At 47.0% G+C, this 19,545-nt stretch overlaps 1 protein-coding gene across 1 annotated transcript in view; it reads left to right on the top strand.

The window, feature by feature from the left end:
- arhgap18 (Rho GTPase activating protein 18) overlaps positions 1 to 19,545 on the top strand; it is a 77,394-nt gene that overhangs the window by 36,136 nt on the left and 21,713 nt on the right. The window contains exons 4-7 of the mRNA XM_078213717.1: positions 4,813 to 4,888; positions 6,163 to 6,311; positions 9,167 to 9,332; positions 17,825 to 17,916. Of these exons, the coding sequence (XP_078069843.1) occupies positions 4,813 to 4,888; positions 6,163 to 6,311; positions 9,167 to 9,332; positions 17,825 to 17,916 (483 nt within the window). The remainder of the gene's footprint in view (positions 1 to 4,812; positions 4,889 to 6,162; positions 6,312 to 9,166; positions 9,333 to 17,824; positions 17,917 to 19,545) is intronic.

The following is a 19,545-nucleotide window of genomic DNA, read 5'->3' as shown; positions in this document are numbered from 1 at the left end:
TCCCTCCATTGGAGTTGGGCTGCCTGTTCCCTATTAGTGGGGGACAGGAGTAAATCCAGCTGGAGTGAATCACTCCCAGTAGGGGGGGAGCGGAGACACTAGCAGGCCCAGTGACATCAGTCGTGGGCCTGCTAATTGGAAGCAAATGAAGATTTCCACATTGAATCAGCTCCGTGCCGATCTCTGGCGTGGAGCTGTTGACGCTGAAAAACTTAGCCCTGGAGATGTGCGGAGGCCGTGGCTCCCTCCGGGTAGCCCGTGAAACGGCCTCCACTGGTGTCTCCCGACCCATTACACTACACGGGCAGCGCAGTGGGCTGAGCGAATCGTCCCCTATATCTTGCTGTTTATTGCCCAGCGTGAACTTTCTTTATAGTCTAGTAACCCGCAAAGGTGTCGAGGGTAGGTAAACTGAATACAGGCAACATATTATACTACGATAAATTAACTGGGCATAAAAACGGAACTCCCTTGGTAATAAAATTCAACAGAGATGGGCTGTGCACTGGCACAATGTATTGGGACTGGAATGTACCAAGAGACAAGAATAGATTTTGAACTTCTGCTTCTCCACACAGCAAGTTCCAATGTTTTTAACTATGTCACTCACAGAATCCACAGAGGACATCTGTACCTTTATATAAAACAATCTAACAGAATAGAAAAGCAGCTTTGGGATGCTCTGGCCTCCCTGTAGGATTTCCCATTGACTCCACCCCACGCTGCTGGGAAATCCACAGCAGGGATGCACCATTGGCAAGACCAGAAGATCCGGCCGGCATGAGCAGCCGGAAAACACCGGCCTTTAAATACATTTGTAGCATTAAAAAGTCACACGTTGCTTCAACATTACTACTGGTGATATAAGAACATGAAAGGTAAATGATTAATCTGACATTTGTCAGTCAATTGTTATAATTAGAGGAATCGGCACATTTCAAATGAAGCGAGTTACTCTCCACACTTACGTTGCTGAATCAGAAATGCCATCCAAGCCATAAAGCACTTGGTTTCTAATATCACCAAAATTCATTTTTAGATTTATGGGGTGGGATCCTCTGGCCACATTCGCCTGAAAACCGGAGATTCCCACCCGACTTCAATGGACCTTTACATGGTCCGTCCCGCCCGCTAGAATTCTAGTGGCAGGCGGGATGGCAGAATTCCAGCCATGGTTTTAGTTCAAATAAACAGGTTGCAAAATGTACCACTGATGTATCCTATACTTGATGCCATGTCACGCATTATATCACAACACAATGACTGTGACCGGGATTTTACCTGCCTCCCAGCAACGTGTTTTCTGGAGGGGCTGACAGCTTGCCGCTGACTGCTGGTGGGATCTTCCAGTCCTGCCGAGGTCTATGGCTTTTTGTGTGGCTCGCTTGTCCCACTGCCGGGAAATCTGCTGCGGGGGAATCATCCTCCACGAAACTAAGGGCCGGGAAATCCCGGCCTGTGTTTCTCCTCCTCATTGCCTTTCAGGGTTCTCCAGGATTCAGGACACTTGTCCATCTATGTATGATCAATCTTAATTCCAGGATATCCGACACAAAATTCTTGGTTTAAAGTTCCAACTCAATTTACAATGTCTTAATGCTGCATTTCAAGTGAATGTTCCCAACTTTGGTGTAACATTTGATCCTGAGATGAGCTTCCAAACTCACATTTGTATGATCATTAAGACCACCTATTTCCACCTCTACAACATTGCCCAACTCTACCCAACCTCAGCTCACCTGCTGCTGCAGCCCTCATCTATCCCTCCATCATGTCTAGATGCGACCATTCCCCTGCACCCATGGCTGGCTTCCCACATTCTAATCTCAGTATATTGGAGGCCAAAGCTCTGCTGCCTTTCTCCTAACTTGTACCATGTCCTGTTCACCCATGACCCCTGGCTCGCTGCCTTACATTGGCTCCTGGTCAAGCAATGTCTTGATTTAAAATTTCCCATCCTTGTTATCAAATTCCTCCCTGGCCTTGCCCCTTTCTACCTCTGTAATCTTGTCCAATGCCACACCCTCCAAGACAACTACAATCCTCTAATTCTGGTCTCCTGTGCATCTCCGTTTTTAACTGTTCCTTCATTGATGGTCATGCCTTCAGTTATTGAGAGTCCGAGATCTGGAACTCCCTCAATAAAACTCTCCACCTCTCGACTACCTTTTTCCTGAAGATATACCTTAACGCCTATCTCTTTGACCCAATTTTTGGCCATCTGCCCTAATTTCGCATTGTGGGGCTTAGTATTAAATTTTGCTTTATTAAGCTCAGTGAAGCACTATGAGCTGTTCTATTGTGTTCAAGGTGCTACATAAATACAAGTTGTTGTGGTGAAATAATGTCCTGCCTCCAGTGTCCCGTTTTGAAAACATCACTTGTGCTGTAATTTATAGTAAACCAGCGGTAGGTCACAAATACAAAATCGGGCTCCCATTATTTAGTGTCATCCGACAACAACACGATCGTCTCTTTTCATATTTGGCTGTGGGGAAAGGAAAACATACTTGTTCTTTTTTTTAATGCATGCAATAAATGTAAAACCCAATCTGAATGCTGAATATTTAAACTAAATATCGTTTTCCAACAATAGTTTTTCTTAATGCTACATTGGCCCAGAATTTGAAGGGTAAAAGCACATGATCAGTACATGCCATTGTTAATGTGCTGATCAGTCAAAACACTTAAACAAAGTGCTTCTCTATTAGTTTCATAAAAACAGCATCTCCTGCATGACCTCCCCAACTACGATGGTGCTGTTACATTTACACGATAATTGTCCAGAAAAGTCACCACAAAAAGTTAAATCTGGTAATTGTAAGTGCAAGAAATCTTTAACAGTTGATGACTATCAATCAAACTCTCTGGTACCTAAAATGACCAATTAAAAGTGTGGAGTCTCATTTCTCCAGATAGCGAAATGTTAGAAATTTCAAAACTGGAAAATGTTAAGGCCGGGATTTTCCCCTCCTGTTTTTTGTTTTGGACGGGTTTGGTGACGAGCAGATAATCTCGCATGAGGCCCAAATCAAGTTTCATGCTGCCGGAAAAGCGTGACACAATTGCCTGCATCCCACGTCAATGACATAATGAGATCAGTGTCAGGAACATCATTATCAGGACTCTATGCCTGAATCATCCTCCCCCTCTTCTATAAGTAAGTCCATTCATGTTGGTGTGAGGACAGACAGGCTGGAACCAAGATTCCTCTCCCAATGAGTGTACCTAGTGAGCAGGCCTCTCAGAGGACTTCAGGTAGTGCATCACTTGGGGGGTTGGTGGGGGGAAGCGATGGTGGCAGGGAAGGGTCTTGCCCGGGCAATATATGGGCACTGCTCCCGGCTCCACCTGGGCACTGTCTCTTTGCCATCGGGCAGTGCCAGCGGGCGTTGCATAGGGCATTCCTGGTTAACTTTTGTGCACTGAGGCAGCCTTTAAAAATGGCACCCCTATCTTAAAAAAGCTAAGTTGCTGGTGGGATGGGCTCTGCCAGCATGGTCTCATGGAACCCGCCTCTTGCTATTTTTTTACCAAGATGGGGTGATATGGTGGAGAAAGCTGCATTTGGTGCTGGCGGCTTCAACACCGCTTTTCCCACCTGCTATTGGCCTTTGCTGATCTTCGGGAAAATTCCACCCCAAAAGGTTTTTACCTTCTCTTTCTTTTCTGTTTCTTTTTTCTCTCTCTTTTAATCCAGTCTACCCTTTCCAATTTCTCTCCTTGCACCTGATTTAACAGGGAATTCGAACTCCCTCCTCTGTCCATCCTCTATTTATTTCATTAAATCTCATTGGTCAAGGAGGGGCCTCCTGTGCCCCATCCTTCACCAGAGTGTTTATACTTTATCAACTCACTACAATTTACAGAACAAAAACTTTCCGAATCGGAGGATACAGGAAATGAGCATGAGAGATTCTGGGCAGGGTTTTCCAGACCCTCCCGTCACCAGGATTGTCCAGTCCCACCGAAAGTCAATGGACAGTTAGGCTGACTTGCTGCCTGCCCTGGGATGGGGGGGGGGGGGGGGGGGGTGGCAAATTCCAGTCCATTATCTCTCTCATTCTGATCACTTGTAATAATAATTAAAATAATTAAAACCAGCCATAACCTGTGCCATATTGTTCAATTTTCTGCATGTACTTATACACCATTTCTTTGTCAACACATAGCCAGCTGACAAAAAGAAAAGCCACATGGAGAAACAGCACATTCCTGACACAACATTAAAAGTTCACCAATATTACTCTCAGCCTCAACGTAAAATACAAAGGCACAATGATATTTCAGTAATTCCAGTGAGGGGCGGAAAACTCACCTTCAGCCAATTGATGCTCCGTGTGGCTCCGGGGCATCCCTGAACTGCAGTGTTATAGCGCCCATTCCCGCTCTGCGTTACTGGAAGTCACGCAGCCAGAACTAAAGGGCAAAAAGCAAATAGCATAGAAAAATTATAAAACAGGTTTTTAAAAATAATCATATTTCTGCACTGTAAAAATACAAGCACATCCAAAATAAATACAAGTAGAAAGATTATTTTATAAAGGCAGTGTTATTTACCATCAACTATGCGTCTTCAACAAGTGCACACTGTTTATTACTGTCGGAAGAGAGAAGTTTCTAATACACTTCATTTTGTATTCCTTTCCCTCCATTATTCTTTATAGCAGAGCTGTTTGAGTTGCCACCTTTCATCTCTTAGTCCTTCAGCTAATGAGGGAATAATATCAACCATCAATCTCACTCTGTGATTACTTGATTGTGGCTGAATTGTACACTCAGTTATAGACAGGTCTTTATATTGACTTTCAGGCCTCAAGTACAAATGAAGCTTCAGCTACTACAGCTGATGGAAAGGAAAGAGAAGATACCTCTGACAAAATGAAAGGTATGACCTATATTTTACAGAAAATATGAAGTCTACTCATTTTTACCATTTTGACTTTTATGCCACTTGTTTTCTAGTTACTATTGCTCAACTGGATGAAAAAATATTTGACTCACATATTTAGTTTTTGAGTTGCAAAGTTTTCTTCTTACATGATGGATCATGTTCAGCTCTGGCTATTAGTGGGTGTTTTTCAGTTAATGCTTAATTTAATTTTTTTAATTGTTTAATAAGGCCAAACATTTGGCTCTGTTTAAAAAATGTGTTCTGCAATTCCTAAAGAACCAGTTAAATGTATTTTTTCTTTTAACTTTCACCGTTCCAAAGTGGAGTTCCTGATTTTTTTAGGTTATGGATGATTTATGCCCACAATGCCACCAATAGATTCAATTCCCATAAAATGTTGTGATATGTTAGCCTTTTTAATATATAATGCAGGTTGAGTATCCTTTATCTGAAACCCTTGGGGCCAGTTGCATTTCGGTACTCAGATATTTTCAGTTTCAGATCTATGGCATATATGGTTGACCTATAGGCCTACTTACATTTCAATAGTCTACGTCTAGGCTAGCTATATTCTGAAAATACTAAGTTCTTTTTCCATTGGGGTGGCACAGTGCTTAGCACTGCTGCCTCACAGCCCCAAGGACCCGGGTTCAATTCCGGCCTTGGATGACTGCCTGTGTGGAGTTTGCACCTTCTCCCCATGTCTGCATGGGTTTACTCTGGGTGCTTTGGTTTCCTCCCACACTCCAAAGATGTGTGGGTTAGGTGGATCGGCCACGCTAAATTCCCCGTTAGTGTCGTAAAATGTGTAGATTAGGGGAATTAGCTGGGTAAATATGTGGGGTTATGGGGATAGGGTCTGGGCAAGGTACTCTGTCGGAGAGTCGATACAGACTCGATGGGCCGAACGGCCTCCTTCTGCACTGTAGGGATTCTATGATTTGCCAAACTATCACACACCCTACTTCTTACCTGTTAACACTTTTATTACACCTGTAATATAACGTCACATTGCTTTCTTAACAAATAAATAAACTGCGTAGCTGTTCAAAAAATGATCGGTTTTTGGATGTGTTCAGTTTTCAGATGTACGGATAAAGGATATTCTACCTGTAGGTTGTTCTTTGATTACAATGCTCCACATGTCTCACATTCATAAGGTAGAATGTTGCAGCAGGAGATGTGAAGGAGCAGTAAGTATTGAAGTCGAACACTCAGTAAGACAGGCACTCAGTTAGGACAATAAAAATCATCTTGTTTCCTTCCAGGGCCGCTGATCAACCTGGCTATCAAGGATGAAGGTGTTCAACAAGCAGCTGATATCAATTTAGAAATATCTTACTCTGAGCAGGCTGCAAATATGAAAGAAAAATCAAGCAGCATAAATCCCAAAGGAGAGGATGATGCATCTCTCCCTGTAAGTAGAAACATGGGGCGGAATTTCGAAGTACCAAAACAGCGAGAATAATGGAGTGATCTGCATCAGTCTGTCAGGTGCAAGACACACCACAATCCTCTCATACTTGGTCACTTTTTCAGCGAGTTGAGAGTTTTGCACAGTATTGGTGGGGCGGGGGGGGGCGGGGAGAGGCGTAACCTAAACTCGGGCACCATTTCACAAGGGTGCCCTGATCTCTCAGTGCACTGGGAGACCCCCTCATTTCCCCCATGGACATCAGGTTCCTCCAACCCACCCCCCTCAAAGGTGGTATGTCCCCCCACATCCTCCCTGACATTGGTCGCCGGCATCAGGGCCCTCTTGATGAGTCCCCATGCCTTACATGCCCATCCCTCAAGACCCCCTGACATGCTGCTCCATCAAGACCACCTTCACAATCCACCCCTGCAAGACACCCCAGTCACAACCCCTCCCACACCCACACTGCCCCTGGTACACTGGTGGTGCCCAACTGACACCACTAGCTGTTTTGTGGCCACTGCTGAGCACTGGCCATGTGGCAGTTGGGCACCACCAGTGTGTCAGGTGGTCCCCGCCAGATGGACACTGCCTGACGGGGACCACCCAGCCATGCCCCCGACCACCCAGGGGCTTTAGTGGCCTCCTCCCCCACCCCCCTCCTCCGGTGTGACAATCGCGCCAGGTCTCTGCTGGTGGAGAACAGCAGTGATTCTTGCCATTGTCGCAATACTTTAAATGTGGTAATCAGGCACGATCCGGTTTGCGCCATTAGGAAGGGACCGGGAGAATCACAAACTGTTTGGCGCTGGGTGCAAAACGGATTTTTAGGCCTGCACAATATTCTCCAGGACTAACGCGATCTACTAATGGTGCAGCGAGGTTGGAGAATTGCCGCCATGAAATGATACAGAAGGAGAGCATTTAGCCTATTGTTTCTGTGCCAGTTTGTTGAAAGAGCTTTCTATTTTGCCGCACTGCCCTGCAACAATTTCTCCTTCAAGTCTATATCCAATTCCCATTTGAAAGATGCTATTACATTTGTGGTTCCCAAACTTTTTTCACTGGGCCGCACTTTCGGAATAAAAATTTGCTCGCGCCACACCGAATTTTGTATTGATAAGAAATACATTCAAAAACAAAAAAAAAACAACTCCTAGCAGTGCTTGATTCATAACATAGAACACAACTACTTTATAATATGATCATGGGACATCCAGAAAGTATAAAACAATGCTTGTTTAAACCATGTTTAAATGTTTCTTTGATTGTCCTTGAATCTTCCCACCACACTTGCCATCCTCTCTCGCCGCACCAGTGTGGCGCGCCGCACCCTTTGGGAACCACTGCTTTACGCTGTCAGTTAATCATGAGAACCCACTGCACAAGTTTTTTCTTAACCTCATGTTGCTTCTGATCTTTTGCTAATTCCTTTAAATCAGTGTCCTGTGATTTCCAACTCTCCCGCCACTGAAAATAGTTTCTCCTTATTTACCCTATCAAAATCTTTCATGATTTTACACCCTCCCCCCACCGCCCCCCCCCCCCCCCCACCGCCCCCCACCCCCACCCCCCTTAACTCTTAATGCCATTTACTTTGAAGCAAATTTTATTATTTTTTCATGGGATGTGGGCGTTGTTGGTAATGAAAAGGTTGGAAAGAATCTTAAGAAGGTGGTAGTGAACCTCTTTTTTGAACCATCGCAGTCCCTCTGGTGCAATTGCACCCACAGTGCTGTTGGAAAGGAAGTTCCAGGATTTGGATTCCCATGTTATCAAATATTCTATACACTTCTACAGGATCAGATTCAAACAACTTCTTTCAAGGCTGAAAAATCCACATTTCTCCAGTCATTCATCATAGCTCAGATCTCAGACACTAGCAATCAACCAGCTTTGACTCATATGTTGCTTTCAATGCTTCAACATCTACCTGGCATCTTGGTGTTCAAAAGTGGACATAACATCCAAAGTTTTCGTCTGACAGCAGCAGAATACAATTTGATCATGTTTTCCCTGTATTTGACTGTAAACAGTTTATGTTTCAGCAGCCTATTGGTTTTGATGATTATTGCTCTGCATTAGGTGGTCATATTTAACACCGAGTATAATCAGACTTCTAGGTCTCTTCTCAATTGCTTTTTTGGCAGTTCCACCATTGATGGAGAACACATCACCCGTTCTTCCCCCATGTGCAATAATTTACATTTAACAACAATAGGTGTGGGGAAGTGTGAGATAATACATTTGGAGGAAATTTTAAAAATGGGAACAGGAGTGGACATCTAAAGATATTGAAGTGTGACCAAAGAGACGTTAGAATTTAAATACATTTTAAAAAAGAGCCCAAATGTTCTGCAAAGCGTCAATCACCATCGGATTGCTGCTCCGACCGTACTTTACTGAAGTCCAAGGCAGCTCCGCATTTCGGGCCTTCCGAGTCTGGCTTCTCCAGAAATGCAGAGCATACAGTCCATTGTTCCTCAGCAATACTTAATATTGAGGCCCCTGTATAACATCTAATAACCAGATCTCTATATAACATTGCTACATCTCTATAACGACATAATAATCAGAGGATTACATCTCCTTATAGATGCTTATGAAGTGCTCTTGGCAAAATTCAAAAGTTTGCCCAACATTTGTCCTTTAAGCAATTCCACCAGAAAAGAGATGATCTAATTATTTATTCTATTGCTATTTGTGGGATCTTGCTGTGCATTAATTAAATGCTGGGATTTGACATATTACAATAATGATTACACTTTAAAAGTATTTAATTTTCTATAAAGCACTTTGAATGGACTGAGGCTGTGAAAGGCATGATACATCTTTTGCTTCTTTTTTTTCATAAGAACTACCGGCTGCCAAAAGAAAAGACAGGTACGACTAAAGCCGGAAATCTCGCCCATCAGGACATGAAGAAAGTCCGCTCATTGGCTCTGATTGAAATGACAGCTCTGTATGATACACTTGGTGTGGATTTCAAGCATCATAAAGCAATGAAAGTCAAAATTCGAGGTAATGAGAATACACTCTATTTAAATTTTGAACCTCTGTTTCGCGATGAGGTTGATACGTGTAACTCCTTGGGTGGGATTTTCTGGACGCACTCGCCCCAAAACTGGAAAATCCTACCCGAGGTCAACGGACCTTTGCATGGTCCGTTCCCGCCCACTACAATTCCTGTGAAAGGCGGGAAGGGAAAATTCATCCCCTTCTGCCTGGGTGGCACAGCCTCACAGCGCCAGGGACTTGGGTTCGATTCTGGCCTTGGGTGACTGTGTGGAGTTTGCATGTTCTCCCCGTGTCTATGTGGGCTTCCTCCGGGTGCTCCGGTTTCCTCCCACAGTCCAAAGGTGTGCAGGTTAGGTGGATTGGCCATGCTAAATTGCCCTTTAGTGTCCAAAGATGTGTAGGTTAGGTGGATTAACAATGGTAAATGCGTGGGATTATGGGGATAGGGTCGGAAGGTGGGCCTGGGTAAGATGGTCTTTCGGAGAGTGGGTGCAGCCTGATGGTCCGAATGGCCTCCTGTACTGTAGGGGTTCTATGTGTATAAACTTTTTATTTATTTTATTACTCATGAAATTTAAGATTTTCTTCATATATGGGGGTGGACATATAATACATATATGGACAGGTTTTATGGTGTAGTGGACAGTGAGGAAGGTTTTCAAAGCTTGCAGAGGGATTTGGACCAACTCGAAAAATGGGCTGAAAAATGGCAAATGGAATTTAACGCAGGCAAGTGTGAGATATTACATTTTGGAAGGACAAACCAAAGAAGAACGTACAGGGTAAATGGTAGGACTCTGAAGAGTGCAGTTGAACAGAGGGATCTGGGAATACAGGTACAGAATTCCCTAAAAGTGACGTCACAGGTGGATAGGGTCGTAAAGAGTGCCTTTGGTACATTGGCCTTTATAAATCGGAGTATCGAGTATAAAAGTTGGAGTGTTATGGTAAGGTTATATAAGGCATTGGTGAGGCCGAATTTGGAGTATTGTGTACAGTTTTGGTCACCTAGTTACAGGAAGGATGTAAATAAGGTTGAAAGAGTGCAGAGAAGATTCACAAGGATGTTGCCGGGACTTGAGAAGCTGAGTTACAGAGAGAGATTGAATAGGTTGGGACTTTATTCCCTGGAGCATAGAAGATTGAGGGGAGATTTGATAGAGGTGTATAAGATTTTGATGGGTATAGATAGAGTGAATGCAAGCAGGCTTTTTCCGCTGAGGCTAGGGGAGAAAAAAACCAGAGGGCATGGGTTAAGGGTGAAAGGAGAAAAGTTTAAAGGGAATATTAGGGGGGCTTCTTCACGCAGAGAGTGGTGGGACTGTGGAATGAGCTGCCGGATAAAGTGGTAAATGCTTAACATTTAATACTTTTAACATTTAAGAAAAACTTGGACGGGTTCATGGATGAGAGGGATGTGGAGGGATATGGTCCAAGTGCAGGTCAGTGGGACTAGGCAAAAAATGGTTCGGCACAGACAAGAAGGGCCAAAAGGCCTGTTTCTGAGCTGTAATTTTCTATGGTTCTATGGGTGGACTTATTTGCATTATTTTCTCTCAGGTTAAACTAACACTGGATTGTAGCATGTGCGCTATATGTGGGGATGTGTCAGTAAGGGAAATAGTGCCCTCTGTTGTAAACTTCTTCTCATTCCACAGCAATGTAAAGGATTTACTACAGATAGCAACAGGTGAGAGGGTTGATTCAGAGTAAAGTCCAAAGTTTGCATTGGGAAAATAATAAAATTATTGAACTCTTGTCACCACAATGAGCAAGTTGTCATAAAAGTTAGCTGTGACTGTAACACTACATTTTGCACTCTCCTTTCCTTCTCTGAACGGTATGCTTTGCCTGTATAGCGTGCAAGAAACAATACTTTTCACTGTATACTGATACATGTGACAATAATAAATCAAATCAAATCAAAAAGCAAAATACTGCAGATGCTGGAATCTGAAACAAAAATAGAAAATGCTGGAAAATCTCAGCAGGTCTGACAGCATCCGTGGAGAGAAAATAGAGCCAATGTTTTGAGTCTTGATGACCCTTTGTCAGACCCTGTATTCCTCATTCGCTGCAGCTGGAATCGGTCAGTAAAACATCTCTATAAAAGTTGGTTTCAGACCCTGGAGCAGTGAGGGTGAGTGAGGAGGTAAGTCTCTGCTTTCAAACTGCTCCATGCTGTTGAGGGGGGAGGGGCGGGGGGGGGGTGGTGATTTGGTGGCAGCCATGTTGTATTTCTGGCCGGGGGGAGGGGGGGGTCTGTGAGTATGTGGGGGACTGTTGTTGCTCACGGGGTCTGAGGGGCGTGTGTTGCTCGTGGGCTGTGGGGGGGAATGTGGAGAGTGAGTGTGTGTTCCAAGGCTGGGGGCAAGCATAGAATCATAGAGGTTTACAGCATGGAAACAGGCCCTTCGGCCCAACTTGTCCATGCTGCCCCTTTTTAAAAAAAACCCTAAACTAATCCCAATTGCCCGCATTTGGCCCATATCCCTCCATACCCATTGTACCCATGTAACTATCTAAATGCTTTTTAAAAGATAAAATTGTACCCACCTCTACTACTACCTCTGGCAGCTTGTTCCAGACACTCACCACCCTCTGTGTGAAAGAATTGCCCCCCTGGACTCTTTTCTATCTCTCCCCTCTCACCTTAAACCTATGCCCTCCAGTTTTAGACTCCCCTACCTTTGGGAAAAGATATTGACTATCTACCTTGTCTATGCCCCTCATTATTTTATAGACCTCTAGGCTCCAGAGAAAAAAGTCCCAGTCTATCCAGCCTCTCCTTATAACTCAAACCATCAAGCTCCGGTAGCATCCTTGTAAATCTTTTCTGCACTCTTTCTAGTTTAATAATATCCTTTCTATAATAGGGTGACCAGAATTGCACACAGTATTCCAAGTATGGCCTTATCAATGTCTTGTACAACTTCAACAAGACGTCCCAACTCCTGCATTCAATGTTCTGACCGATGAACCCAAACATGCCGAATGCCTTCTTCACCACTCTGTCCACCTGTGACTCCACTTCCAAGGAGCTATGAACATGTACCCCTAGATCTCTTTGTTCTGTAACTCTCCCCAACGCCCTACCATTAACTGAGTAAGTCCTGCCCTGGTTCAATCTACCAAAATGCATTATTTCGCGTTTGTCTAAATTAAACTCCATCTGCCATTCGTCAGCCCACTGGCCCAATTGATCAAGATCCCGCTGCAATTGGAGATAACTTTCCTCACTGTCCACCATGCCACCAATCTTGGTGTCATCTGCAAACTTACTAACCATGCCCCCTATATTCTCATCCAAATCATTAATATAAATGACAAATAACAGTGGGCCCAGCACTGATCCCTGAGACACACCACTGGTCACAGGCCTCCAGTTTGAAAAACAACTCTCTACAACCACCCGACAGAAGCCAATTTTGTATCCATTTAGATACCTCACCCTGGATCCCATGAGATTTAACTTTATGCAACAACCTACCATGCGGTACCTTCTCTCAACTCTCCATCTGTCTCTCCCCTTCCCCAATCCAGCCACCCCTCATCAGATGACGAGATGGCTTTTGTGATGCAATTGATCTTGCTGTCCTTTTGGTTGCTGCTGGAGCTGAGGAGCAGGAGGATGAATTGCGGGCAGAGGGGGCCTGGGCCTTACCACTTGCAGGAGGGGAGGGAGACGGCCACCGGATGCAGGATGTGGCTGCCATTCACCCCGAGATGAGGGGGCAGGAGAAGGAAGGAGCAGAGACCCAGGTAGTTCGAGCAACTGTCGGCCATTGCGTGCCATCGACGTCTCTGGCTCCGGAAGGAGACAGTGCAGCACCTGTGCCATTTGTTACAGGATCTGGCACCTTGGGGCATGGGTGGCACCCACTCCTGGTGGCCCTGTGAAAGTGATGGGTGCCTTAAACCTTTACGCCACCGGGTTCTTCCGGACCGCCAGTGGAGATCTTTGTGGCATTTCACAACCATCTGTCCACAAGTGTGTGAAGGAGGTCACAGATGCCCTGTGTGCCTGGGCTGGCCAGTATCTTAAATTTGACCTGGATCAGCCCCAGTAGGAGGTCCGGGCTACAGGATTCATGGCCATCGCGGGGATGCCAAACGTGCAGGGGGTTATAGACTGCACCCAGGTCACCCTCAAGGCCCCGGTGAAAAATCCTGAAAGATTCATGAACAGAAAGGGCTACCGTTCCACCAGTGTGCAGTTGGTGTGTGACCATCAGCTGCATGTTTGCGCCAGACACCCCAGCAGCATGCATGACAGTTTTATATTGAGGAGCTCCGATATCCCAAAGATCTTTTGTGGAGGGGCCCAGGGTGCAGGGATGGCTCATGGGGGACATGGGGTACCCGCTTCAGACTTGGCTGATGACGCCTGTGTGGAGACCCGAGATTGAGGCAGAGATCCGATATAATGAAGCCCACGTTGCCACCCGGTCAGTAGTGGAGCGGTGCATAGGGCGCCTGAAAATGCGGTTCAGGTGCCAGGACTGCTATGGCGGGGCCCTCCAATATAGCCCCTTGATACTGTCCTGCATTGTGGTGGTGTGCTGTGCCCTACACAACTTGGCGCAGCAGTGAGAAGACCTTTTGGAGGAGGAGGATGTGGAGGCCAACCAGCCAGGCTTTGCTGTGGAAGAGGCTGCCCAACAGGAGGGGGACGAGGATAACCAACAGCACCCAGGCGCTGGAGGGCTGGCAGCAGCAAGGGTCAGGCATGCAAGGGTGGCGAGGGAGGCCCTGATTGCCACGTGTTTTGGTCATTAGGGGCCTGTGTTGCTGCACGTGGGAAGCAAACCCCACCCAGACAGGCCTGCAATCTCCTGCAACATTGTAACACAAGAGTGGTGGGCCCGGGTACGCTGTTGTTAGCGAGTTTCTGTGGCAGGCAGGAGGGTGATGACGACACCCTATGCACCACTGTGATGATGCCCTGGTGCAAACTAGTCTGACTCCTACTTGAGCTCCACATGCACACTGTCACCTGGGCCCACATCTGGGTGGTGGCTAAGGTAGCACTAAATACCCATGCAGGGTCCTGGGGCATGTGGAGTGGGGGGGAGGGGATCTTTCCTGAGTTCTGGGGTGCCATGGCTGATGTTGTAAGTCGCTGCCAATGCATGTCACCTGCTGTGGCCAGTGAAAGACTTGAGTGCCTTGATTTTCACAGTAGCAGTGCGCTGAGGGGCCTCCCCTACTGACATCCCGGCGACCATCGGGATGAGTTCATTCTTGGAGGCTAATCAGAGACAAATTAGTCACAGGTCTGGGGTGAAATAACATTTATTGGTGCCAATAAAAGTGGCTTCAAAATAAGTGCTAATATAAAATCATGTGAATGTGAGACTTTAAAGTTCCTAAATATTGTATCTAACTAGTGTTCTCCTTCACCCGTGCCACTTAGTGCCGCTACAATTTCTTAACCTTACATGGCCTACCACTACATTTCGGTGTCTCCCCAAGATGTACATCAGAGGTGGAGGTGGCCAGCTGCCTCCTGCGCCCCGTGACCTGTGATGCCTCTGGAGGGCCTGGACCTTGAGGGTCCTGGCTGTCTTCCAGATGTCACGGATGTATCCATGCCAGCCCCTTCATCCTGCTGCCCCTGAGATGCCCTGGTGTAGTTAAGTGGGGAGTCAGAAGGTGTAGCGACTGCCGCAGTTTCCTGGGTGGAAGACCCCATCACAAGCTCAAGCCCTTCCTCCTCCCTTGGGGTTCCTGGGTCACTCCATGGGATAGCGGTGCTTCTGCTATGAGCTCCAGAAGCTGTGGTGTCACCTGGTCCTGCCAGTCCTAGATGACCACCCGCGATCTAGCCATGCTGTGCAAGCACTCAGCGATGGTCCTCTGAGTCGGAGGCCACATATCAATGGCCGCAGCGTGCCGGCTGAGACTGGGCCACACTCTGCAACCCCTCAGCCATGAGCCTCTGAGTGGGTCACATCCTCAAGGGCTGCTGCCATAGCCCGCTGTGTCTCAGCGCTGTCCCGCTGGGTCTCCTGCAAGTTCTCGAGCCTCAGCTATGGGTCACAGAATCTCAATAAGCCTGTTCAGTCCCTCAGCTGTGGCCCACCATGACTCAGCCGCGGCCCTCTGGGACTTCGCCGTGGCCCGCTGTGACTCGGCCATCGCTTGGAGCTTGCCATTCATGGTGAGGATTTCCTGCCCCAAGCTTTCCACTGCAGATGCCTCCCTTGCAGTGTTACCCTGGGAACCATGCAAGACAGGCAATAGCTGCCTGAAAGCATTCAGGTCTGCCTGAAAGCTTTGGGACTGCTCCCAACTGCCTTGCAGTTGGCCCAGTGTGGCCGTCTGCCACTCCTGCATTCCCTGGCCCTGTTGCTGCATCTCCAGCAGCTGAGGGAGAAGTGATCTCAGAGGCCCAGCATGCAGCCTGGGGTCAGCTGAGTCCTCACCTCCGGCAGGCCTCTGCATGCCAGGGGCCTCGAACGTTCCCTCCTTCACCCGATGTACATCAGCAGATATGTCGTGCCGCATCAGAGAGTGATCCAGATGCCTCGCCACTAACTTAACCCACCAATGAGAGAGTCTCTGGGATGGTGAACAGCAAGGTAGAAGCTGACGCAAAACTGGTTCCGGCCTTGGAGGACTCTTCATCGGCTTCTGCTTAGGAGTCTTCCGAGCTGCCATAGGGAGGATGGGTGAGAGCAGGAGCTGGGGCCGCGATGCCAGATGGCCCCAGCACATCATGGTCTCTTCCTGCAACACAGGACACAAGGTTAAGTGGAAGGAAGGGAGGAGAATCTGGGCTGCGTGCAACTTACTTCAGATATCTCCAACGAGTGGAGGATTGGAAGGTGCTCACCTCTATGCTCCAGCCCAACCGTGCTGTCACTAATGGTCCGCATCCCCTCCTCCCCCGCAAGCTCCAGTAGTTGTGGTGTGGTGTTAGGTTAGGTTAGGTTAGTTAGGTTGTGATGAACAAAGCATCGTAGCTGTGAGGGACAGCTCGGAGGATAGGATATTAGGATGTAGATAGGCTGGAATCCTGGATTCAGGATTCAATCCTGGACCGGGGAGCGGCGCAGGCTTGGAGGGCCGAAGGGCCTGTTCCTGTGCTGTATTGTTCTTTGTTCTTTGTTCTTTGTTGTTCTAGTAGGCTCCTCAGAGGGGGTGAGGACCTGAATCACAGGCACACCACTTGTCTTTGCCCTCTCCCGGCGATTATGGGCATTCTTCTCCTGTGGGGACAGAAGGAGCCATGTAAAATATGATGCCACGAGTCCTGGAGGGTATCAGAGGGTGGCCCTGAGAGGGCAAGGGTTGTGACACTCTTGAGGGGTAGGGAGTGGGGAGGTGCTTGAGGGTCAGGGGCCGGAAGCATGCAGGGTGCTGAGGGTGGGGGGATCTGGGGGTCATTTAGGGGGAAGATACTAGATGAGGTGAAACACTCACCCTTGCTGCCTGGATGAGTTAATACAGTTTCTTGCGGCACTACTTTCTGGTCCTCCTGGCCAGTGCTGCATTTCTACCCCTTACCCTGGGGTGGCATCCTGCTGGGGGGAAAAGGGTGTCTCGCCTTGCCTCCATCACCTCCAGCAACCTGGCAAGATCCGCATCCGAAAATCGGGGAGCTGTCTTCCTGGAGGCCATTTCTTCCTGCACTGCCTGCCTGTCTGTCCATCCTTGGTAGTTTTTATGGAGTTTTCCCTTGTTCCGGCAGATCAGCTGCAGGCAGTTTTTGTGAGGTACACGCCCGTTGGAACATTCCAGCAAGTTTAATGTAGTTTGCCATGTTACCATGGAGGGGAAGCCAAGTCAGCGCTTGCAGGGGGAGGCGGGAGGGATTTGAGCCTCTCTGATGATTGGGGGCAGGGGAGAGGGAGGGGCATGTCACTCAGCAATTGGGGCCGGGGGGTGATGAGGGGCCATGTGCAAGGGGGTGCTGGGGGAGGGAAAAGGGGGTCAGTAATGTTGGGGGGGTCCCCGGTGTCTGTTGGGGGGGGGGAGGGGGCAGGGGGAGGCTGCTGCTTTTGTGCTTTTTCTGCACATGCACAGTTTGTGGCTCCGATCTGAGCTGCTGGCTGTCTGGCAAGTTAAGCCCCGCCTACTGACTCTAGTGGCTAGAAATGGTCTAGCCCATATTTTCAATGACTGAATGCATAAGATTGGGAGAGAAAACTCGCCCCAAAAATGCATCAGGAACTCTCCTGTTTTCACGCTAACTGGACACTTAGAAAAAGTCTTGTAAAATTCCACCCAATGTTTTTGTTTCAGATTCCAACATCTGCAGTATTTTGTCTTTATCCCTCTCTTTCATTTCAGCTTAGGACCATTCTGTAACGTGACCGAGTTATTTCTGACCTTAAGTTTTGAACTCTACCCATGTAAATCGATCAAGCTACTTTTTAATATAAATTATCATATAAAATGTTGCAGTGGTATCAGGTATATGGAACAGAAGGAACACACAATGTCCATCAAAGTTCAGTGAACTCTGGATTTTCAATATTTGCTTTCAGAAATGGGATTGTTTGGGGTTCCGCTCTCATTGCTATTGGAACAGGATCAGAAAAAAGTACCAGGAACCAAGGTCCCACTCATACTGCAGAAAGTAAGTACAGGATGCAACTTATATTCAACTGGGAGTAACTTCACATTATTGAAACTCCCGACAATTTGATAGCAGAGTTGCTTCGATTTTTGATCAGTTATATCAAAGAAAGCCATTTATTCAGCCGAGGAATCGGATCAGGAGCACTACAATGGAGGCAAAAGGCAGAGGGTGGGATTTCACGACTTTGCTTGGGCCAACGGAGAATTCCATTCTGCAAGCCTCGCCCACCCCGATTCCGGGACAGACGAAGCGGTAAAATTCCAGCCAGAGTGTCAGTGTAGTATCTGAATCATTTAAGAGGTTAAGGTTTTAAATCTTTGGCGGATGCACGCACTGCCCCTTGGGGTGTCCATACTACTTCAGTCTGGTACAGCATTAATTTACTATTTGAATTTGATATACTGGCCCAAATCATCTGTGATGTGGAGGTGCCGGCGTTGGACTGGGGTAAACACATTCAGGAGTCCAACAACACCAGGTTAAAGTCCAACAGGTTTATTTGGTAGCAAACGCCACTAGCTTTCAGAACAGGCTGTTCCTTCATCAGGTGAGTGGGAGTTCTGTTCACAAACAGGGCACAAAGACACAAACTCAATTTACAGAATAATGAATAATGATTGGAATGCGAGTCTTTACAGCTAATCAAGTCGGGATCTTGGGTTCATGTCACACTATCTGTAACTCCCACCACTTGCCTGGACTTGCAAAGTCTCACTGGCTGTCCTGTCTGGAGACAATACACATCTCTTTAACCTGTGCTAATGCTCTCTCCACTCACATTGTCTGTACCTTTAAGACTTGATTAGCTGTAAAGACTCGCATTCCAATCATTATTCATTATTCTGTAAATTGAGTTTGTGTCTTTATATGCCCTGTTTGTGAACAGAACTCCCACTCACCTGACGAAGGAGCAGCGTTCCGAAAGCTAGTGGCGTTTGCTACCAAATAAACCTGTTGGACTTTAACCTGGTGTTGTTAGACTTCTTACCAAATCATCTGCCTCAGGATCGTCTGAGATTGAATGTATGACTTGAAAGCGCAGATGGACGCTGTGGAAGTTAACTTACAGGCCTACATGGGAATTGCACAGGAAGTTCCAACTTCTGATAGACAATTCCCCTGCTCCCCAGGACCCTTCACAAAAGGCTCTTGACTCTGAGATAGAGTTGGAGACATTGGACAGTTCTAATCTACTTGCTGGATAGTTACCCAGGAAATGGGCAGATTAAAACCCAGTCTAACATCTGGATAATTACATAACTGAAACTCCCTCCATCACCCCCTCGACCCCAAACTAACCTCTGACCATCTCCAACTACCCTCAACCAGCTGATTACCCCAGATCACCCAACAACCACTCCGACCACAAACTTCCCCTCCAACCAGATCTGATCTACCCTGACCACACTACCCCCTGACAACCCAACTACATCTACCAGTCACCAGATTACCACCATACCTTCCCCAACCACCCACCTGATGACCCAACTACCACCCAACCACCAGACCACTAGCCCGACCACTCGTCTATCCACCGCAATGGCTACCATCTTGAGCACTATGCTACCCCTGACAACCCAAGTATCCTCTGACCTGACCAGACTAGCCTCCTGACCTGACCCAATC

This window comes from Mustelus asterias, chromosome 5, assembly GCF_964213995.1.
Source record: "Mustelus asterias chromosome 5, sMusAst1.hap1.1, whole genome shotgun sequence".
In the NCBI taxonomy this organism is placed as follows: domain Eukaryota; kingdom Metazoa; phylum Chordata; class Chondrichthyes; order Carcharhiniformes; family Triakidae; genus Mustelus; species Mustelus asterias.
This window is presented reverse-complemented; position numbering and strand designations above follow the sequence as displayed.